This window comes from Micropterus dolomieu, linkage group LG07, assembly GCF_021292245.1.
Source record: "Micropterus dolomieu isolate WLL.071019.BEF.003 ecotype Adirondacks linkage group LG07, ASM2129224v1, whole genome shotgun sequence".
Taxonomy (NCBI): Eukaryota; Metazoa; Chordata; class Actinopteri; order Centrarchiformes; family Centrarchidae; genus Micropterus; species Micropterus dolomieu.
In genome coordinates, this window is record NC_060156.1 from 10053560 (window position 1) to 10078566 (window position 25007).

At 42.2% G+C, this 25007-nt stretch overlaps 1 protein-coding gene across 1 annotated transcript in view; it reads right to left on the reverse strand.

Moving 5' to 3' along the window:
* The window catches only part of LOC123973492 (receptor tyrosine-protein kinase erbB-4-like), a 366438-nt gene that overhangs the window by 176627 nt on the left and 164804 nt on the right, over positions 1-25007 (reverse strand). The window contains exon 2 of the mRNA XM_046053563.1: positions 1564-1715. Within this exon, the coding sequence (XP_045909519.1) occupies positions 1564-1715 (152 nt within the window). The remainder of the gene's footprint in view (positions 1-1563; positions 1716-25007) is intronic.

A 25007-nucleotide genomic window follows, 5' to 3' on the forward strand; every position in this document is an offset into this window, starting at 1 on the left:
TATTTTGAAAAGGTTCAATATTGAAGACACCTGGTGCCACACTCTAATCAGCTAATTAACTCAAAACACCTGCAAAGGCCTTTAAATGGTCTCTCAGTCTAGTTCTGTAGGCTACACAATCATGGGGAAGACTGCTGACTTGACAGCTGTCCAAAAGACGACCATTGACACCTTGCACAAGGAGGGCAAGACACAAAAGATCATTGCTAAAGAGGCTGGCTGTTCACAGAGCTCTGTGTCCAAGCACATCAATAGAGAGCCGAAGGGAAGGAAAAGTAATGTACAAGCAATAGGGATAACCGCACCCTAGAGAGGATTGTGAAACAAAACCCATTCAAAAATGTGGGGGAAATTCACAAAGAGTGGACTGCAGCCGGAGTCAGTGCTTCAAGAACCACCACGCACAGACGTATGCAAGACATGGGTTTCAGCTGTCGCATTCCTTGTGTCAAGCCACTCTTGAACAAGATGCAGAGTCAGAAACGTCTCGCCTGGCCTAAAGACAAAAAGGACTGGACTGCTGCTGAGTGGTCCAAAGTTATGTTCTCTGATGAAAGTAAATTTTGCATTTCCTTTGGAAATCAAGGTCCCAGAGTCTGCAGGAAGAGAGGAGAGACACAGAATCCACGTTGCTTGAAGTCCAGTGTAAAGTTTCCAGTCAGTGATGGTTTTGGGTGCCATGTCATCTGCTGGTGTTCGTCCACTGTGTTTTCTGAGGTCCAAGGTCAACGCAGCCGTCTACCAGGACGTACTGAATTTGGGATTTTCATTAGTTGTCAGTTTTAATCATCACAATTAAATGAAATAAACATTTGAAATATATCAGTCTGTGTGTAATGAATGAATATAATATCCAAGTTTCACTTTTTGAATGGGATTACCGAAATAAATCAACTTTTTGATGATATTCTAATTATATGACCAGCACCTGTATGTGCAACCATGAAATGTTTGTTTGCTAGTCTGACACATGTAAAAGTGTTAGCAACTTTCAAACTATTCCAAACTATTTAGGCACATTTCAGTTTATTCAAAGTGCAGCCAAACAAATGTGTTTTCAGGTGCAATGCTGACTCCTAGGGATGTCAGTTAACATCATTAATAATTTGAGAAATCCAATTATATGTATTATCTTTTTCCTTGATTGTCAAAATTATTTTATGTTGTTTAACTTACAACATGATAGCCTGACCTATCTCCACACATTTTAGCTCTGTGCCGGCGCTGGAGAAAGGCCTAGATGAAACCATTATTATTCAGGTATACGGGGACAAAAAGTGCTGGCTTATTTGTATTTTTTTAAACCAGTCACAATCGTCTTGGGCCCCAGGATGCAGCGTGGGTGCCCTTGTAAAATAGTGTTTTAGTTAGATTTCTGACTGAAATGGTTGGCCAATGGCAGGCTTATATGCACAGCCTACTTCATGTGAGCAAGACTAGTAACTAAAGTTTTTTAAATCAATCAAGCCCTTTCAATCACCTTAGGTAAGTTCAGAATTCTGGGCATGTATGTACAAATATGATTCACAACTTGTTTATTTTATCATTTTGTTTAGTCCTTACTCTGAGGAAAGTGAGGTCCCGACTGCGGTCGATGCTTGTGATCTCAAGGTTTCCCATTACGACTTCACAGTTCTCGTAGTATTTCCGCAGGGTGCGGTACTGCTGCTCCAGGTCCGACAGCGTGCTCAGCTTGTTCTCTGTACCAGCACATACTAGAAAAATAAGAGGCATAGACAGAGGGGGAAGAAATGTTAATATAGCTATATTACATATCAGGTTTGGTTTAGAAAAACTTTGTTTTGATTGAGAAAACAGCTTGAGCATTGACCATAAATACCACAGTACTGGTCACCTTGATAAGAATTTCTTGTAGTGTGAATGTAGTCTTGATCTAGACTACCAACAAAAATAGAATGATCACTCCAAACTTTGCTTTATAAATTAAAAGAAAGCAACTACCGCATTTAAACAGAGATTTCATATACAAAAAGCTGATTTGTGTTATTGTGTGCCAGACTTATTGTACAAAAAACATTCAGAGACTGTGTAGTGTAAACATGGGCCGTTGGACAGTGAGCTGCAGCACCTGCTCAGCTGGCCTTGGCTTGTAAGACTAGGAACTCACTGGACCCCACTGAACCCCAACCCCACCTCACATCGCCCCTCGGGGCACATGCAAGCTCTTTAGCAGCTAGCTGGGCTGCTCACTTGACAAGTAATTAAACAGACCCATTGCCCACCCATCACACACCTTGCTCCCACCTGTGATGACACAAGCCATCTGCCCAATCAGCTGCTTCTCCCCACTCTAGGATGAAAACACACATGTGCACACACACATTGCAAATGCACATTGAGAAAAGCACATAAATCCTAAAGTCTGCAATTTTGCACTTCTTTCCTTAGGAGATTTTGTTGACCTCAAGTGTCCACTTACAACACAAGCTACATTCACAACATTATGTGACTTCTTATATGACTTGTAATTATATTCAAATTAATTTATTAGGATAATTCCCTTGAAATGGGCCATCCCATTTTCAGGGGGTGCTACAACTTTTTATTAATTGCATTGCATATTCATTCTTTTAAAGCATTATAATTTAGTTTAATTTGTATTGCCATGGGGGTGTTTCTCTCTCACCTGCACCCTCTTGATGACAAAAGACTAGTGTGACAGAGGCGTGACAGGTTCTTCCCTGAGTCTTGTCATACTGTCACCCATGAGCTGTTACCGCTCTCTCTGAACACTTCCACACTGAAAGATCCTTTTTGACACCATGCATTTTGATTCAAGATCCATTACACACCCTACTATACACTATATTGTCCTTTAAAAAAAAAAATCCCTCTGAATTCAACCTGAATGTCTGCACTCCTCTTGGCTAGCAATAATTTAGGCCAAACTCATTTACTCGATTCCTCCATACAGGCTCTCGGTGGCAAAATCTTTCAGTTCTATTTCCTATTTACTCCCCATCATTACACCACAGAAACATAGGGGGAAAAGATTATTCAGCCCCAAGGTAACATAGGCTGTAAAGACAAATGGGATTGTGGTGAAACACTTCCACATCTAAGCAGATATTAGATAAGTGGAAGTATTCCAATGTGACCTGGACAATACCCGTTATGAGCTGGTGGTGATTAGCTAGGTTGCACATAGCATAACATGCTGCTCAGGAATGATATATAGCAGACCTGGGTGTTTTCAATAACAGTTAGCGTAAGCTTGAGGGGAGCGGGGTGGAGGGTGGGGGGTCATAAAGTGAGGCCAGGTGTAATAAACTGTTATTGCACCCTCGGGGCAGGGCTCTGAGATCAGAGGAAAAGAGCATTGTGGCATGTGATGTCTGCTGGAATTTACTTTTTTATACCCATTTGCTTCCTCAAGCATGCCTTCAGTAAGCCTGCTGATTTTTTCAACCAGTCTGGAGCTAAGTGAAGTCTATATGTTTTTTATTTATTTATTCACCCGCACCCCCGCCACGTGTGATTTCTAATGAAACGCCTTTTGAAATCCTATAGCTCTGCATGAGCCTGAGAGGGTGCTGACTGCCAAGTGAACCACAACATAACCATCTGTGCTGTGTAGAGCGTATATAGAGGAAGTGTGAACAGTCGCAGGTTTACTGCTTGGTGATCCTACTGGTGATATGTCTGCATGTGTGTGCAAGAACGTGGACAGGCTGTAAATGATAGACCTCAGGATGTATTTTCCCCCTCTCACTGTATGATCGAATCCATTTGTCTCCATGCTCTGTGTGTTACATTTGAGCCTGTATTTCACAGCAAAGGTTGTATAAAACACAGTCTCTGGTCTTTATTTTGGTCTATTGAGGTGGCTTGCCTAGCCAGGAATACATGCTATAAGACACTGAGTCACTGACTGTTTAACATACTGCTTATGATGCAGGAATAGACTGCAAGAACAGATGAATCTTCATATTGTTTAAAACTTACGGCTGTTCTATAGAAGAGAATCCATCTTATCTGTCTGATGGATTTCACTGCCCGGCATACTTGATGAGATTCAATGAGATTAAATGTCTCTGTCCCATATATAATATATATATATATATATATATATATATATATATATATATTAGAAATCCTCATGTGGGTAAATAAATGTAATTTGTTTGCAGTGAATTTCATCTCAGAAGTGATGGATTAAGGCAATGAATCATTATGATTCAAGATTTTCCAATATATGTAATTAATGAGAAGATTATGAGCCGATGGGTGGATATGCATATCTGGCTCAATTTATATGGTCTAGAAGGAAATTTAAAGTTTATTCTGAAATGATTTGACATAGACAGCAAGCTTGTGAGGAGCCTGCTCTCATTAGTATGGATAAGGCAAAATTGCTTATACTTATCATAAACCAAAGGTTTTGATACACATACCTATATATGAGTGGAGAAGCCAGGCTTTTCTCCATTTCCTCTGAGAATGAAGAGACTCTCCCTCACTATTCTCCATCCATCTATCTTTCTCTCACAAATCAGTCAAACTTTCTTAGGGACAGATGGGTTTGTAGCTGGCTTTAAATGCCTCCCATGCAGCCCCCATGTGTCTCCAACAGACAACCACCAGAATGCCTCCATCACTGTCTTTGACACGAGTCAGCCATTTAGGGCATGCAAACCGTGAGTTATTTACATAAAAGCAAAGAGATCGAAATGCCTTTGAGCCACATTTTTATCAATTTTAATTTCATAAATAACCTCATCAGGATTACATAGGCACTGCACTGCTGTGGTTTCTGCTCCTTGCCCAATTCATTTCATAGGTAGTGCACACAACAACTTCATCAATAGTGCCTTGTGCAATTATTGAATGCCTATAAAGCTGGTGAGTCTCTGAGGTTTATAGGTTCCTGCCACAAAGCCAGCAAAAGGTCATCTCAATAGCTGGTAAGTGACTGAATTAAATAAAGTTGGAAATGTCACTTCCACAAGTAAACACTGTCAATAACTGAGCTTGGCTAACGTGCCTTGAATAAACTGCAGAAACTTGTAGGAGTTGCTCTCAAACACCGGGGACAGGACAAAAATACCAAATTTTCTGTCAGCCACACTGAATAAAAAGTGCCACATCTGAGGTCGGAGCTTTGTCCCCTAATGTTCCCCAGATGAGCTTTGCTGGCTAAGTATGAGTTACAAGCCACTGCTTCTGAAGGTAATCATGGCCCAGATTATCGTCCATCTGCTGAGCGGCTTAATAAGCATCAGAAACAATAACTAGATGAGTGTTCGTGATGACGGCACAGTCCAGTAACGCTAACCTCTCGCCGCCCTCTGAGCTCTGGTCACCTACCAACAATGCTGTTGCTTTCTCCATATGGTCTACCATAAATTAGCATTCATGCTCTCGCTGGTGCACACAGCCCAAACACCTTGTGGGAGTTTTCCACAGTATGTAGACTGCAGCTGTCAGAATGTGAAACCCTTGCTTACAGAACCTGACTACATTGCATGTATCTATGTACCCTTTCTAGCAGTAGTCAGACGTTTTCAGCAAACAAGCTCTAATGAACTGACCGTACGCTACCTGCCCATCACCACATGGAAGACAGTTAAGACCAGCCACTGGTGGGTAAAGAAAGTCAAACATTTAGCAAGTTAAGACCTACATATTTTTCTCAGGATTTGCCAGATGCCAAAGTAGAGCTAAAAATCCAGTGAGAGTAAATATTCATCTTACATTTGTTAGCAGGAGCCTACTCCTAGAACCGGGGGGGTGTGTGGCAACAAAGGGTGATAAAAAGCAATGCCAGATTAGCCCAATCAAAATGTGAGTGTACTACTAACCATGTGAATTACGTGCATAAACACCCTGTGCGAAGTGTGTAAACTAAAATGTATTTACCTTCCATTACATCCGTGTGTTGAATTACATTACAATTCACACAGGCACAAATCTTTTTTATGTATCATCAGTGTTTATTAATTGAGCTACTTAAACTTTGATTCACTCACATGCTTGTGTGTTTGGTGTGTTCAGTGTAGCTGTAAATGTAACAGTCTGGTGTTGCAGGAAGGAAACAGAAGAAGGGAGTGGACGTTTTGAGTGGAAGCATGCAAACAGTAATCAGGCTGCCACTGATAACACACTACTGTCACCTATGTCTGTGTGCGTGTGTGTGTTGTTGTCTGTGTTGTTGTATGGTTAGTGTTGCCATTAGAGGAGTAAATTAACAGTTGCATAGTGTAGCAGAATGCATGTTTCAAATGTGAAAATAACTTATTTTCTAAGTCAGCGGTCCAGGGAGTCAGTCCATTGCCTAAAAAGTATGAAGGCTGCCCCCTATACCACTATTCTCTTTCACCACCTTGCTCCCTGTATCTCTGTAGGATGTAAACTCGCCTTCAGACAAGCAAAATCCATCCAAGACACAGGGGAGTGATTGGCTGACACTGACACACACCTCATTACCCAAAATCCTCAAGCTGCTTCTTCTTGACTGAATACGCTGCTGACAGTAGGTCTATTGAAAAGCCTTGTAGGTTCTGCACTGACCAGTATAAATGTGTGTGAGCATGTGTGTCAAAATGTGCACGTATGTATGACCCTCAGATTTGGCTCAAACTTGCAACACACAAGTGTATTGACCAGACTAAAGTACTTTGCAGAAAACAGTTAGTTAGTCTACTAAATTCATTTTAGATTATAATAAAAAATAAATTCATAAAAAAAACAATGTAGGCAAATTCCAGTGTTCTTTGGCTGTTGTGTGAGTTTGAAAGTTTAAAAGAGTTTTTAAAAAGCGTCTACCAAATGAGTAAATGTAATGTAACTTAAAATCAAATAATTGCAAAGAATTATAAAAGAAAATATGTTTTTTCTATACAATGACATGTTTCTTTGCACTTAACATGTGGAACGCAATTACATATGAGAAACTTAGGTAATGATGTGAGAATCTGGTCTTTGTCTACAAAATTTAAACCGGTCAGTTGTTTGATGCTTTTTCCCTTCATCATTTAAGAGTTGCCATAACAACCAGTTGTTAGGTACCATTACAGAAAATACAGTTTTATAGCCATGTGCCGCAATGTCTGCAAAATGTTAACGGATAGCACAAGCTTGTTAAAGGTCCAGTGTGTAATATTTCTGATGCTCTATTGACAGAAATGCAATATAAGATCCATAACTATGTTTTCAGTGGTGTATAAAGACCTTACATAATGAACCGTTACGTTTTTATTACCTTAGAATGAGACATTTATATCTACATAACCACGGGCACCCTCTGCTGTGGAGGTTGCCATATTTTGTCATCATGTTTCTACTGTAGCCGTCAATGAACAAACAGCGCTACAGAGCTTGTTTCGTCATCACAGCGTTCTTCTTCTGCTTGTGTAATTCCAGTAGTGTAGACGCCCCTCACTACATTGAATCAGTAACGTTAATTGGCAATAAAACCGTAACATTAGCTTAGAGCATGGAAGCATCAGCCAGCTAAACTTTTACTGACTGGTAGAAAAACATTTATTGTTAGTTGGATTGGTTTATTCTCCAGCGCTGTGCTTTGGCTTGTGATGTTATGTTAGTTGGATTAATTTCATGTAGTTATCTCTTTCTCCTGCGCTCTGTTTTGGCTTTGTCTGTTACATTCTTGAGAATCAGCTGATCACTAATTGGCAATAAAACGGCAGCTTCCAGCATCGAAGCTCAGATCAGCCAGCTAAACGTTTACTGCGCTGGTAGAAAAAATATGTAGGTGGATTGTAACTTCATGTAGTTATTTAGTACTACTTTGTGTTTCTGTTGTATTTCAAAAAATTAAAAAGACTTTTTGGTAATATTTGCATGCTTATCTAATTAAGCAAAGCGAGAGGAGCCTTGATCCTCCCCAGCCAATGCCTTTGTAAACGTCATGTGGTTTATAATGGACTGTGGTGCAGAAACAGTGAGGCTTACATTGTCCTGGTATCTGTCAGTGGTCATACTGGATGCACTAGATGTGATAGTTTTTGAGAATTTCTTGATTTCCATTTTCTTCTATGTTAGTCCAGAATAGCCAACCCTCCCAAGATGTAAAATAATGTATTAGTGTGAGACATCATTTAGCACTTCATTTCTTCATGTGGCTGTTGTTTATTAATGAAAAAGTAACAATAATATATTTATATAATTTATATAATTTCTTAATATATCTTAAAGAAACCTCATTTCTTGACTGGCAATCTCTTTTATGGATGACATGTTTGTCCTGTCTCAGGCACCATAGCTATACTGCTCACTTGGATAGGGGAGGGGGGGGTGCAATTCGCAACCCTCACCACTCGTCACTAGAACTTACACACTGAACCTTTAATAGTCTTTGGAATATAGTAGGAAAAGAAGTGAGAAAACTACATGGTATTCTGGATTGTGTCTGGCAAAAGTCAGTACACCTTTAGACTCATCCCACTGTGTGATTTTGATACTAGGATTGAAGAGAGTAGAAGAGGGGTTTTAACTGTAGGGATGAATTGATGAGAAGAGTATCGGTAGAATATGTGAAATAGATGTGTATACCACTGGTGGGAGCATATATTTTGTAGCTCAACAATTAACTTAGGAGAATTGTCTCTGAGCATGAGTGCGTGACCACCAGCTGCTGATATACCACCATTATACCAATTATGCTTCAACCAGTGGAGGGCAAAATGAACCAGGGTAAATGAGATGCTGACAGTAAGAAACACAATATATGGTGCATTTCAAAACTAAATAGCACCAAAAGCACCGTCATCATTTTCACCACAGCCTTCATTAACGAGGAAGTGGGTGGAGCTTTTCTTAATTTGATGAATTAGCTGCTGCTCCAGTAGAGACTGAAGCAGTCAATGACAGACCCTCCAGAGCTGCTCTGGATGCTTCTTTAAAGTTTGCCTACAAATACTATATGGTTTCAGAGCTTGGTTTTAGTGTGAGTGAGGGCCAGACCGTGCCTCTCAAAAAGTAGTTGTATGACGAGTTCAGCTTGTTGAGCAGAGAAGAATTGCTGACCCTCTTGTCGAGGCTGTATGATCATATCATGTCAGAAAGGGTCCCTGGTTAAATTTGAGAGGCCAGCTTGTCCTTCCACTTAGATTTCCCCAGCTAGAGAGCTCTGCCAACTACAGCTGACTTTGGTGGTGTTGCTCACACTGTGAGCACAGGCAGATAAATGGCAGAACAGGGTTCTATCTCACACAGGCTCCGCCCTCTACTGGACTCTTAGGGGACTACCTCCTCCAATCACACGCACGCACTTGCCCACTGAAATTTTATCGTGCACGTAGACCAATAGGACGTCGCTACTGATATGTGCGTGACGTATAAATAGCAGTGTCCCTACTGCCTCAGCATCCTTTTTTCTTCAGCAAACGGCAAACTGCTCACTGAATTCACCACCGAGTGAGAGGGTGGGTGAGGGCGTCCACTTCGCTAGCCTGACCGCCGAGTCCTCGTGGCCATAATGGTCCGCCTCCACGACGTGACAGCCCAGAAACAAGCTCCATAAATAGATACGCCGCCCTGCCGATATCTCTTTTGCCGAGCGTTCACAGCGCAGCTAAGCTAGTCCGCTATAGCCAGAGAGAGACAGCCAAAGTCAGGTCTCTCTCGGTATAGCTGGACGAAAGAGATCCCTCGCTACTTCGGTTGGTTTCGTTTCCTCCACGAGCGGCTCGTAGCGCCTTGTTGCAGCAGGCGAGGCTGTCTACCCTGCCGCTGCTCAACACCAGGTGACGTCTCATCTTCAGTCACAGCGGCTGTGGTGCGTTCATGGCCCGGTCGGCCTTTTCCAACTCTGGATCAACCTTTTCGAAAAAGGCCCATGGTGCGTTCAAGGACACCACGGCCTTTTCGATTGCAGCCCTTGGAAAAAGTCAAAGCCTTATTATTTATTAAAAAAAGAAAAGAAAAGGGTGACAGAGGGAGAGAGGCTGATGACACCATCAGACCTCCTCCCTACGTTATGTGTCCAGCATGCAATAATTTGTGTTTCATGTGCTGCTTGTGTACACACTGACAATGCTGTGTGTATCACAATGAACAGCGGCTTGTTCTCCCAGCAGCAGCTCGCCGCAGTGGAGAGGAGGATGCCCTGTCCTGACCCGGCTTCACTTAGCACCTGTGTTGATATTGACTGCTCCACTGACGACGCGCTCACGGTGTTACTGTTGCATGTTGGGCCGTCATTGGAGCAGCGAGCTGTGGTGCGTTCAAGGACACCATGGACGTCGCCCCCCCCTTGGGCTAAACTTCAATTTATGGAAAGTTTGGTGGTAGAGTGCCGAAGATGCATTGTACGTGTACACATTTTAATGCAGAATGGCGACGCCGCTGCATGCTGACAAGCTGGGTGGACAGCATTCTGAGACGAGGCTACTCTCTTCAGTTCTGCTGCATACCACCAGTTTTCCTGGGCATAATGGAATCCAGTTTATCCTCTCAAGAGGAAGTGAACTTCCTGGCCGCCAAGATCCAGCAACTTCTGCTGAAACAGGCTGTCTTAGGGCATCTTGCTCCATGTACTTTTTGGTCCCCAAAAAGACGAGATGCTTCTGAGCCATTCTGGATCTCCGCCACCTGAACCAGCATAATGGACAATAGGGCGTTTCCACATGCTGATAATCAGCCAGCCAGCCCGGCAACTGGTTCACCGCCATCGACCTGAAAGACGCCTATTTCATGTTGAGGTGACACAGTAATAGGGAATATCTACGTTTCTCCTCTCAACTACTTGCTAGCCCCCCACGCGCTCAGCAGATGCATCACCCTGCAATCGTTGCGCAATAAGGGCATGAGGGTTCTTTTCTACTCACGACCTCATGATACCTGCCAGTGCAGTGAGAGTTGTGGCTCCCTGAGGAGAGCTGAGGGGGCCACACACCACACATCCACAACCGAGCGGGTGGAGACTGCACAACAATGTGGTTCAGCAGATCTGAGCTCGCTTCGGGAGAGCGGAGGTGGATCTGTTTGCCACCCATTGCCCACTGTGGTTCTCAATTCAGCCACAGGACAGCCCAACCATGATGGACGAGTTACACACGCGCCATTGCCAGAAGGGCTGCTGTTTGCGTTTCCCCCCACCCCATCTCATCCCTCCAGTTAGGTGAGGAATGGTCGTTCGTCATTCTGGTAGAAGTGACGCAGACTACAGTGACAGAGCCTTGGCCTGTACCTAGGGTCTGGGGGGCTCTGTCACAAGGGTGAGGCTTCATATGCACAATGCTGGCGTTGGACCAGCCTTTCCAGGTTTTGCTCCTAAAAGTGGGGAGAGGCAGACTCAGGCTGGTCTATCCGCTGAGGTCGTACAGACCATCCAAGTGGCGGGCAGTCTCCACCACGTCTTGCTTTAAAGCTAAGTGGTTGGGCTTTCAGCGTTGATACATTGAAAGGGATATGCCAACCTGTTCGGTGGGATCTGTTTTCTCTTTCCTGCAAGGTCTGATGGAGGAGGGGCTGTCGCGCTGCAGCTAGCTCTCCTGTCATGGGGGGTTTGGTGACAGGACAGTCTTCACCCACCCCCTCGTGATACCCTTTCTGCAGGGTGTGAGAAGATCGCGACCGGGGTCGTGTCTCTCAGTGCCTCAGTAAGACTTGCTGCTTGTGTTGGTGGCTCTAATATCTGCACCTTATAAGCACCTGGAGCAGTCCTCATCGAAAATGCTATCTCTCGAACAGCCCTGCGCCTTGCTCTCACCTCTGCTACGAAGGTGAGTGAGCTGTGTGCCTGTCGGTTCACCCCAGCTGCATGCTGGTTCTTGGTGTCCACAGTGCAGCCGGATTGAGACAACACACCTCCTTTGTTCTTAAGAACATAAGGAGCATGTTCAGGTCCAGTACAATAAATTTGGATGCTTTCTACTCCCCTACCCCACCTAGGGTGCAGCGAGGTGAGAGTGCATCTGTTGTGTCCATGTGTGCTATGCTAACATCCTATGTAGAGCACACAGCCCCCATTCGATGCACTGGTCAGCTGTTTATCTGTTTCAGTGATAGTGCAGTCAGTAAAACCCTGTCCAAGAAGAGCCTGGCCAGCTGGCTTTGCGAGTGAATCTCCGAAGCCTGTACACGGGCGGGAACAGACCCACCCTTAGCGGTGCGTGCACATTCCACTCAGATGTGTGGAAGTGTCTACGACCCTTTTTCAGTGGGGTGTGTGTCGAAGAGATCTGCACAATGGCATATTGGCCCTTACTGTGCCCGTTTCTATCTCTTGGATATGTCGGGCTCCTTCTCGAGGTACAGCTCGCAAGTGCGACCTAGGATCTGAAAAGTGAGGATCTGGTGACTACTGGGTGTAGAGGGGGAACATACAATGGCAGTGCCTGACGTTCCATTGAGAAGTCAGGGCAGTCCAGGTGTTAATGGTCAGGCCGTTCAGTGACCTTCTCAGGGGTGTCCCACCATACTGTGACTAGGTGATGTGGTGGTCGAGGCTTTGGCCGGCCTGGGGCCGACAGGTGGTGGCGGCTAGGGCTCCAACCACTGTACCCATAGAGTCCAGTAGAGGGCGAAGCCTGTGTGAGATGTGTATGTCTAGGTAACCCTAGTTTTATAAGCACAGGCGAAGCCCTCTACCGATGAGCCCTGCCGCTCTGATGCCGTCTGCTGAAGAGGCGGTCGGATGCTGAGGCAGTAGGGACACAGCTATTTATACATTATGCACGTATCGGTAGCAACGTCCTATTAGTAGGCTACGTCCACGATAAAATTTCAGTGGGCAAGTGCGTGCGTGTGATTGGAGGAGGTAGTACCCATAGAGTCCAGTAGAGGGCTCCGCCTGTGCGAACTAGGGTTACCATATCGTAACCTTTCTTTACTAGAAAATTATGCTTTGGACATTTATTACTAAACATGGTTTATCATGACTTTAGGAGGTCAGTGTGAAGACAGAGGATAAGGAAAGAAAACAAGTTACTCCCAACAGATGTGAAGAGTGATTTTCAGTTAGACTTCATGTTACCAAATCGGTTTTAGATCTGGGCTAAACTGCAGGCACGGTATACATAAAGTGAATGTATGTGTATCTATGCATATATCTGCACATGTGCATTCAAGGCTATACATGTGATTACTGTATTTTATGGCAAAACAACTTGCCTTTCCTTGAGATTCAAGCAGAGTCTCTCCAATCAATGGCAGTTTTAAGTTTTCCCAGGGAGGCTTTGCATTTGCTCCTGCAGTCTCAGTGTGTCCAGCTAACACAAGGTGAGTGAAATATATGCTCGGAGGTGGTTTGTATCCCAGTTGTCTGCTAAAGAGGGACAGTAGATAGGCTGAGCATCGGGTTCAAATGAACAGCTCACATCCAAAATTGGTGCTGATATGTGTGTATGTGTGTGACAGTGTCGGATGTGTATAAAAGGTTGAGAACACTTGGTGTATGTGCATCTGTGCGGTGGCCTTGAGCTTTTCTTTTAACAGCAACACACTGACGAAGTTAACTGGACCTCAGGGGGTGCTCAGTAAAATACACACACACACACACACACACATACACACACACACACACACACACACACACACTGCTGCTATTTAGAGATCGAATTTGGTTTATTATGATTTAGACTCACACAGTGATGGTACAGCAGAACTAAACAATACCTCTAAGTGCCTTACATCTAGAGAAGGCTAATAATGATCAAAGAAAGAAAATTACCTTTAACTAATCACACAACACACACAGTCCAGGCTGTTGTTTGTTCCAATGCTACAATATATCTTTATGTTTTTCTGAAAAGTGGCCATTTGTGGTCGTGTGAAAAACTCTCAGAAGCAAAGGCGATAAATGGTTCCTGCACCACTCCAATTATTTTACTGCTCATTGTTATAATTTTGATTAGTGGGTTGCAATGGATGTTAGATAGAGACCCAAACCTGACTGATATATTGAACATTATTACAGAATCAATGAAACTTTTGTAAAAATCTATCACTACTGACTGGTGAGACTGACGTCTAGGTCTAACGTGACCAAATCTGCGTGGCACATAATGCAAAATGCAGTGTTCAACCCAGAGGCCAGTCCTCTCACAAATGGAGTAATTCTTCAGAAACTTCATGGAAATGGATACTGTACAGACTCATTGATACTTAGTTATTAAATGAACAACCTTTAATATCTGACTCTACCTTTGTCTTCTCTCATCTCCTGTCAGCTATTTTTCCATGTTCCCTCAGTTTTGATCTATTTCATTTCAGCAACTGAGCACAACTTACTTTATATTCTCAACCATTCCCACTATAGCATGAATCACAATCAGCTCAGTGGTTCAGGTATTTACCAATGGTGAACCTCCAAATTGCTGCTAGAAAGACTCATAATATAAAGTATTAGTTATTCTACAGCTCTCCCCTTTGGGAGGTTTTTGTCTTCATAAAGCATCAAGTATCTGATAGGTATTCATTGTGTAAAAAATTTGATGTGTTTTTTTAAACACAAGTAACTGTATCAAGGAAATGTCAACTTGGCTCCATGCACTTTCCCTACAACACCTTACTCCACTTTCATACAGTTTCACATTCACAGCAGAAGCTACTGTATGTCTTCTGCTGTGGGCCACTGAGCAGTTCCACTGGGGCAGTTGTGAGTAACAAACTGCTGAAAGGCTCCTCAAGGGTAGTTGGTGAGGAGTGGGAGAGTGTAACTCACACACTTTCCTTACAAACCATTTTCCAGCATGTCTGCTGATAGGAATCACTGACCTTCTACATGAAAACCCATCTCTCTTGCCTCTGGGCTTCTACCACTTTCTTTTCCCCCCTTTCCATCCCTTTCTCTCTCTCTGTCCTTCTCAATTCGTGCCCAGGTGTTGGGATCCACCCTAGCCTCCATTCTACGGGTGAGTGAAATTCTTTCGGACAGTTTTTCTTTTTTATGCTGCATCTGGGATGGCACTCTATCAATTAAGGCAGCAGGCCAGTCAAAATGTTGCCTCATATCTTTCATGCCTCCAGCGCATACCAGTTTCCAGCCCTCATGTGTGGTCCTACCCATGAATCTTAATCTTGTACCCAAACAGTTGCCATCAATTATCTTGGCTGCTACTGCTAACTCTTCCCCTGCGTCCCATTTTTCCCCATTAAAAAACCCTTTTTTCCTCCTCGCTGCGACGGAATTGCCTCGCTCGCTTGCTCGGGAAATGATTTCTCAGCAGGCTTGTGGCCCTGGTGCTTTCCACAGGTGGATGGTAGGAATGGATGCATGTGTGTATTTCTGTGTCGTATATGTGCGTGCACGCATATATATTTCTGTGCGTGAGTTGATTGTGCAGTGGGTAGCTATTAATGGTTTATCCCAGTCAATTTCCCTGCAAGAAAATGGTTGGGAGCAGAAAGCTCACCAGACAGGACAAAGCTCAGCACACTGAAGACAGAAAATAGAGAAAATTGTAAAATCGTACAGACAAAAATTACAGAAATTCAAAGTGTGTCCATATCAAAAACGCATTTCATTGTGGCGAGATTCACTAGCTGAGCTATTAGGCAAAGAAACGTTGGCATTTAAGCTAAAGTTTATGAAATGGAACATGTTTGAGGACAGAGCGCAATTTTGTTGCCATTGTCATGTTTGACAATGCACAGAGCAGCATAAACAACGAATCAATGGTCTACACCCACAAAAAATGGACTGAAAACACATGTTAGGACCCCACACTACTACTGATAACTTTAACATTACTACCTCAGCTTTTCTCTAACAACAGCAGCAACTCAGCCTCAAGAAAAAGGGTATCACCAGGAAGCAGGCCAGTCACAGTCAGCACCAAAACACAGGTGTCTTGTGAGGAAATGTCACATTCTCTTGCATATAAAGGCATTGCATCACCACATCTTCAGATGATTAATTTCCCCAACATGACAACAAAAGAACATGTTCAGATTTTAATTTTAATGTTTTCAGCCACAATATTTGTCAATGTGAAAGGATGGAGATGATTGAGTCCTGCTACAATTAGACAATGAACAACAAAAAAGGAAAACTGGCTCCTCTGTAACACATATTCATTATAATACTTTTGCATCTAGAATACATGTGTTATTCAACAAGCAAGCATCTCTGGATATCCCGCTTTTCTCAGCCTGTCAGATAGTGACATGATGTGTCATTTAGGAGACTGCATGTTACATACAACAGACATGTCTGAAGCTGTCAGCACGGCAAGATAATTTATTCCATTAAACCATTGGAACACACTGACAAGCAGACAGGCTGAATGTTTATGTGTGAGACATCAAGATGACAAGAAGACACAAGCGGAGGGATATACCTCTGTGGTCAAAACAGCCTATAATGAGATTTACAATGGGGTTTACCGTGGGATTCAAATTGTTTTTTTCATTAGTATGTTTATATTTTTTAATACGTCTATTTGGAACATATACCTTAGCCAGTGCTGCTTGCCAAACTACCTCACATTTCTCAGTTAAGGTTCTACACTATTTGTTTGAATTTGTTTGCATTTCAGCAAATCCTGTTACCTGTATCGCCTGCAGGCAAAGCCTGTGAGAACACACAGGTCAAACTTGTTAAAGGCTCAATAAACTTAAGCACCTTACCTGAGTGTTCTAGATTTTAATGTACATGCTTTTGTTTATATATCTAATTTATGTATTTTTTGCTTTCAACCACAGCTGTTCTTTGGTTTTGGGATGAAAAAGATAGTTGGGGAATGAAAAGCCACTCTATTTAAAATAACAGTAAGTGAAAATACTCACATAATGCTGAGGGAGAGGATCAAAATTAAAGCATTAAAGAGGTGGTATTATGCTCATTTTCAGGTTCAAAATCTTAATTAGGGGTTGTACCAGAACAGGTTTACATGGTTTAATTTTCAAAAAACACCATATTTTTCTCATACTGCACATTGCTGCAGCTCCTCTTTTCACCCTATGTGTTGTACACTCCGCTCTTGAGCTACAGAGTGATGCATCTTACTTGTACAAAACCTGTAACCTAGCAGATGGTATAAGTTACTCAAGTCCACAACCACTCAAGTAAGTAAGTAAGTAAAGTTTATTTATAAAGCGCTTTTCTCAGATAAAATCACAAAGTGCTGTACAAAAGAGTAAATAAAAATAAACAGTATAAAATGTATATAAATATATAAAATTAAAATGACACTAGTGAAAACCCATCAACGAAAAGCCTTCTTAAATAGACATGTTTTCAGATCCTTTTTATAAGAGACAACAGTGTCTGCCAGACGCATGGACAGGGGCAGAGCGTTCCACAGTCTGGGAGCAACAGACTGAAATTACATGTCCCCTCGGGTCTTATAACGGGTCTTAGGGACTGCAAGTAGGTTCTGGCCAGAGGACCGAAGAGTGCGGTCAGGGGAATACGGCTTCAAAAGGTCCAGGATGTAATGTGGGGCCTGACCATTTAAGGATCTGAAAGTCAGCACTAAAATCCTGAATCCTGAATTGTACAGGGAGCCAATGGAGGTCCAAAAAGACTGGTGTAATATGAGAACTTCGAGGGACACCTGTTAAAAGTCTAGCAGCAGAATTTTGAACAATTTGCAATTTGTTCAAAGCAGAACCTTTCAGACAGGTAAAAACAGCGTTGCAGTAGTCTTGTCGATATGAAAGTGTGAATTATCATTTCCAGATTCTTCTTTGACAACATTTTGCGGATTTTAGAGATGTTCCTAAGGTGATAAAAGCAATTTCGAAGCTGTTTTGAGTGTGTCTCCAGGGACATGGCCTGGTCAAACACAACCCCTAGGTTTCTGAGGCTGGATTTAACAGAAGGGCCCAGAGAGCCAAGGTGCTGTTTGATTAGCGGGATCTTATGGTTTGGGGCAAAAATCAGCGTTTCAGTCTTGTTTGAATTTATCTGCAAATAATTTGTGGCTAGCCAGTCTTTGATGGAGGACACACACTCTAGAAACAGAGGCAAACGATGAAACTCAGCATCATTAAAAGAACAATACAACTCAACATCGTCAGCATAGAAATGGTATGATACATCCTTGAAACAGCCGATAATTTGACCAAGTGGCAAAATGTACAGTAAAAACAAAATAGGGCCCAAAACTGAACCTCGTGCCACTCCGCAGGACAAATTGGTCACCTCAGACTGTACATTATTTACAGCAACATTAAAGGTTCTGTCATGAATATAGGAAGAGAACCACTGTAGGACAGATCCTGATAGTCCCATCTTATTATGAAGCCGACTGATCAATATATTGTGATCCACAGTGTCAAAAGCCGAAGTCAAATCAAGAAGTACAAGTACAGTGTAGCGGCCAGAGTCTGCTGCCATCATCACATCGCTAGAGACTTTGATAAGAGCTGTGCTGCTCCATAAAGGAGGTCAGCTGGCATGCCACTACTTTTTCCAAAATTTTGGAGATAAATGGAAGTTTAGATATGGGCCTGTAGTTTTTAGGTTCTGAAGGGTCAAGATTGGGCTTTTTAAGGATCGGATTCACCACAGCGTGTTTGAAGTAGCTGGGAACTGAGCCAGATTTAAGTGACAGATTTATTATTTTTTCCACACAGGGGCCGACGATATAAAATATTTTCAAAAATAGATTTGTTGGGACAATGTCAGCAGGGCTTGAAGACGGTTTCATATTACTTGTTATGGTCTTCACATCCTGTAAGCTGACAGGAGTGAAGGACGACCAAGACGACACCGTAGAGGACTCAATAAAACAACCACGAATGAGTGGAGGATTAACACTGGCCCTAATGTCATGCACTTTGTTCAAGAAAAACATCAAAAAGTTGTTACAGTCCTCGTGTGTGTACACAGGCACAAGAGGAGCTGGGGGTGCAGTAAGCTTTTCAATGGTGTCAAACAAAATTTTGGGATCTTATTTCCTGACACAAGATTAGAGAAATAAGATGAGCGAGCCTGCTTTATCAATTCATTTAGATCTAGCATCATGTCTTTTAAATGGAGTCTGTGTACCTCTAATTTAGTGGCTTTCCACTGGCGCTCAGTCCTCCGACATTTTCTCCTAAAACTACAAATATTATCATTTATCCATGGAAAGGCCTTCTTCTGTGACCCTGAAATCTTTTTAACAGGTGCTACCAAATCCAAAACCGACAGGCAGTGGTCGTTAAAACTTAAAAAATAAATCAACATCATCGCATTCAATAAAGGAGCGAGTTTCAAAAGAGGCAGAGAAATCCCTAAGTGTTGTCTCACTAATGATACGTTTTTGTATTACAACATTACAGACGGCAGGCATGGAGGTAAGTGACAAATTAAAAGAAACACAATAATGGTCACTAATTTGAGGATCTTCAACACTCAGATTATCAATGTTTAGGCCACAAGAAAAGTCCAACGTGTGGCATTTTTTATGCATGGAGCCAGAAACATGCTGTACAAAATTGAAAGAGTCCATAATTGTCAACAGTTCAACTGCAGTTGAACAAGAGAGGTCATCAATATGCAAATTAAAGTGCCCAAAGATTAAAACGCGATCTAGTTTGATGATAGACATTAACAACTCAGAGAAATCATCAGGAAATGTACGTGCAGGACCAGGGGGTCGGTAAACTAAAACACAGTAAAAGGGGTGTAGTTTCCCAACCTTACACATCTGCAGCTCAAAGGAGTCGGACGAAGCGGTGTCCATCAAACTGCAGCAGAAAGAATCCCAAAAGACCAACACAAGGCCGCTTCCACGACGCGAAAGCCGGGGAGTTCCAAACACGGAGCAGTCCGGGGGGCATAGTTCTTTAAGATGAAGGTGTTCGTTCTCACGCTGCCACATCTCCGTAATGAATAGGAAATCCAAGCTCTCTTTAGCGAAATGGTCGTTCAGGGTAAAAGCCTTGCTTGCAATGGAGCGAGCATTGAGAAGTGCAATCCTGGTAGAGGGCTGGTCTGGGACAGGCTGGATGGCATGATCCGTCCGACAGATAACCGGGCACAGAACACGCTGGCGGGGCACGGCGGCAAACAGGCTGGGTGGGAAAGATCCGGTCGGAGGTGCTCAACACAGGTGATGACACACAGACCACGTCCCGATCAGACTCGCAGACCGGAACCGGCCTCAGGCACCGCTCACTCCCGGGAGCTCTAGATCCATTTGGCCCAGATGGAAAACCACGGGATCGCCACTTTCTCCTCCAGACCTGGACCCCAGCCCTAGATCCCCGCTTCCTTCTCCTACCACGGCGCCGGGTAAGCAACAAGTATTCCGGTGATGACGTGTGACACTCCAGTTTAGGAGGGAAAAACTCAGAGAATCTGTCCCGGGTAATACAAAAGTCATACATATGTACCTTGATGCCGAGCAACGTGGCCCGGTCATACTGTATGATTGCAGAGACATTACTGGTAGTTGATAGGATTGACACAAGGAAAATCACAAGGAGGACCACAAATGTATGAGAGAGCAGAGCAGTGACCGATGCATGGCCGAACACAGGCGCCATTCTTCTCCTAATAAAGCTCAGTGCCCAAAACCTGACATCATTGTTCCACATTTTACCATAAACCACTACAAAAATCACCATGTTTCAACTCAATTTTACATAAAAATTGGCCAAACTATTTGAACGTTTGCTCAGTAGCTTTCACATCAGGTGTTAACGTTAGCATTATAGCTATAACTTTAGCTGTGTTAGCCAACGTTTACAACAACTCCGCACTTGAACAGTCTGTGAAGTTACATTGCCATGTTTATTTTAAATATAATTCACAACCAATAAAGCATACTTACAGGTTGTGAATTTTCAGGCCCAAACAGAGTCGGAGTTGCATCGTCTTTTAGGACTAAATGTTGAACTGTTGCCGGTGTTCTGACGATCTATGCTGCCTTGCCGAAAAATGCTACCATAGCGCAAATCGATAGACTCGACTCTACGGCCCTGCTCCGTTTTCAATTGCAGGTAGTACCCAATGATAGTACATAGCTTGTCGTCATAGCGACGCCACACACAACTGCCACGACGTAATTTTCAATACGCCACACACCAGTGATCCACACAGCTTTCTCTTTTTTAAGTTAAAACGTTTCAACATTACTCAGAATGTAAAGACAGATAAGCGGTATGAAAACCTTCCAGCTGTGTTTTCCTCTGCCGTTGTTGCTGCAGCGGTATGTGTGACAGCGGGAGCAGAGGGCTCTGTGAGCGGGCGGCTGGATGGCCTCACACGCTCCTCCCGCGGGTTGGTACAGGCTTCCCCCGCAGACACTTGCGGAGCTCCTCAACTCCGAAGATACCGATGACTCCGCCATCACTTTTCGTAAACTGTCAATATTCGAAATCTACACAACTGATTTCTCACCTCAAGTGGATTTAGTGATGAAATTCCATACAAAAACTGTAAAATCTAAAACTTTCTGTTGCTGGCCTCTGTCTGGTGCACGCAATGATGATACAGTGAATAGTGAATATTCTCTCTGATCAATCAGCAGTCTGTCGTGTTTTCACGTTACATTTTAGTATCCCTCAGCTCGCTTGGAACCTCAACGGAGGTGAGGTGATACGAAAAAAAGTACCTGGAAGCAGGTACAGGTACAACCTTTCTACAATGGAAAACCAAACAAAGGCGAGTCGAGCCAAAGGGCCTCCGCTCAGACTAGCTTGGTTTGAGGGCGTGCCTGACCCCGCTAGATGCTTGGCAAGCTTTATGACGCTTTTTCATTGTGACGTCACAAGTAAAGGAAGTGAAAGGCTGGACTACAAACGAGCTGTTTTCAAGCGGTTCAGAGCAGAGCTTTCTGTGGGAGATGGGAACTCCCTTCGGGCTTTTTCACTTTGCAAACCTGTTACATGCACAAAAAAAGATATATAACGCTATAAAGGAGAGGTGAAAAGCCAAAAAGCATAATACCACCTCTTTAATAAGTAGTTGATGTGCTTTTGGTTCCTCCATGCAAACCCTGAAAACCCATGGCATTTACAGACATAAACTAATCTATCTGCATAACTGAAATTTCTGTATTTTCAACAAATTATAATTAAAAAACAGCTTAAAACATAGTTGCAGTTATGCTACTGTTACAGTCCTGTGGGTTGTTTTGAAAAGTGGGTAAAAAATACCTTTTCCCGCCATTGACAGTTCATAGTAGAGAGTAAACCGAATGACACAGAGAGAGGAATTTCTCTTAAACTGCATCTTCACGACATGAGGGTTATTGTGCTTTTTTATTGCACCACACACTCCGAGAGGAGCGGATTGTGATTCTGCTGTCCTTGTCACCTTGCATTACCTTTAATTTGCAGCAGGACCACCCTTTTCATCACGCCCCGATCGATTATAATTTGTTTTAAGGCTTAGTGGATGAATGTAAATAGCCAGACTCTGGCGCTTAAAAAGATATAAACTAACACACAGGCAGGCCAAGCAATCAGCTGGGATGCAGATAGTGAATTCAGTGTTGCTTGTAATCTATGTTCTTATTAGAGGAGAGAGCAAATACTTCAAATATTGTTATACAATATAAGACCCAGCAATAAATTAGCGAGTAGCTGCAGTGGTCATGCAAAGTGGAGGGTGTTGTGTGTGTCTTTACATACATGTATGTTTGTTTGCAAGTGTGTATAAGTAGTAGAACTAGGAGAGGCTAGCAAAAGATAATGTATTTTATATTTATATAATAAAAAAAATATATATATATATATACACATATATATACACATATATATATATATATATATATACATATACATATATACATATATATATATATATATATATATATATATATATATATATATATATACACACACACACACACACACACACATTATATATATACATACATTATATATATATAAACTGGATTTTAAAGAACTTGAAGAATAATCCTGGGAGAAGGACATACAGCAAACCTTGCAGCCAAGTATGTGTCCCTGTGTCACAACTTGAGGGACAGCGACTCAATGTTTGCTGTATGGCAGGTTAAATCTTGATCATTCACTTTTATTTGTAGTCTATGTTGTATCTGTATTTGTTATTATTAACTGCTAAATTGAATTGTTTCGATCTTGTTATGTCATATTTAAATGTAAACTTGATTTTGTTGCAAACTGCTTTGGCAACATTGTTTAAATAAAACATGCATGCCAATACAGCACACTGAATGTCAAGATAGGGAAAAGATGACTTGCATTGTAAGAGAAAATTAGACAGTTACATTGTCATTACTGAGGCACATCCTGGTGTACCTACTGAATATTACATAGATTACATAAGATTCATGTTGCTGAAGAGAGAGGCAAAATTGTTTCTCTTTGGAGACTTTGACTGGACTGTAAGAAATCATTAACTTTCATATCCTCTTTATCAGAGGTCAAAAAACATCAAGAGGTCACAGGCACATTGTATGTAAATAATATGAATAATAATTCACATGTTCACACAACAAGTAAATTGGGAATAAGATGAGAGAGCCAACAGAAGGAAGTGAGAATTTTGCATCAATGCAACAGTCTGTGCTCTATTTTATTGTTTCTTACAAATTTGCCCTGTCTTTGTCATTATTTCTAATGTAGCCATACGTTAAAGCAAACTGCATGCAGTTTTGAAATGTTAAAACAATATTCTTCTAAGACAATCAGCTGTCTTTTCCCTGTTTTATCTCCTGCTTTGACAGTCTCTGCCTGCTTGTACTTGTTAGGACCTGAGCACAAAATGTGTGAGTTCCCTATTGAAACTGAAGGGATTATTATTATTCTTTCTTTCTTTCTTTTGCAAAGTAACCTTAATTTTGGGGGCCTAAACATACTCGAATACTCAACAAACTTTGCACATAATTCAGGCGTAGCAAAAGATTTTGTATTTTATGGGTTTCATGCACGGGCGTGGCAAAATGGCTTGCTAGCACCCCCTACAGCGCAGCCTCCGGACAAAGTTTCTCTAACGTGTACGAAATTTCTGTGAAACGTATCATGTTCAGATGTATCAAAAAGCCTCTTGGAGTGATGCCCTAAACCCAACAGGAAGTCAGCCATTTTGAATTTTATGGTAATTTATGGATGATTTACACACTCCATACTTTAACAAACTCCTCCTACAGAATTAGACTGACCGACTTCAGATTTTCGCTGTCTAGTCTAATCCCACTGATTATTAAAACAACGCTGCTTGCGGCTTTAATTCCATTTAGTATCTCTTGCCTTAATAAATTCCTGTTGACGTCACTACATGTACTGTTCTCTTGGAGACACTTTGTGAAAAAGTGTGACTGGTCAGCCTGATAAGATCACAAAAGTCCACCTCATTCTCAGCTTCATTAAAAGTATAAAAATTATAAAAAAAATTCTGCATTAATAAAAAGAAAAAGTGGCAACTGAGGTGTCCAGCTGAAAATAAACTACAGGTGCTGGTCATATAATTAGAATATCATCAAAAAGTTGATTTATTTCAGTAATTCCATTCAAAAAGTGAAACTTGTATAATGTATACATTCATTCCACACAGACTGATATATTTCAAGTGTTCATTCCTTTTTTAATTTTGATGATTATAACTGACAACTAATGAAAACCTCAAAATCAGTATCTCAGAAAATTAGAATATTGTGAAAAGGTTCAATATTAAAGACATCTGGTGCCACACTAATCAGCTAATTAACTCAAAACACCTGTAAAGGCCTTTAAATGGTCTATCTCTGTGTCCAAGCACATTTATAGAGCGGCGAAGGGAAGGAAAAGATGTGGTAGAAAAAAGTGTACAAGCAATAGGGATAACCGCACCCTGGAGAGGATTGTGAAACAAAACTCATTCAAAAATGTGGGGGTCCCAGAGTCTGGAGGAAGAGAGGAGAGGCACAGAAGTCCTGTGTAAAGTTTCCAGTCAGTGATGGTTTGGGGTACCATGTCATCTGCTGGTGTTCGTCCACTGTGTTTTCTGAGGTCCAAGGTCAACGCAGCCGTCTACCAGGAAGTTATAGAGCACTTCATGCTTCCTGCTGCTGACCAACTTTATGGAGATGCAGATTTCATTTTCCAACAGGACTTGGCACCTGCACACAGTGCCAAAGCTACCAGTACCTGGTTTAAGGACCATGGTATCCCTGTTC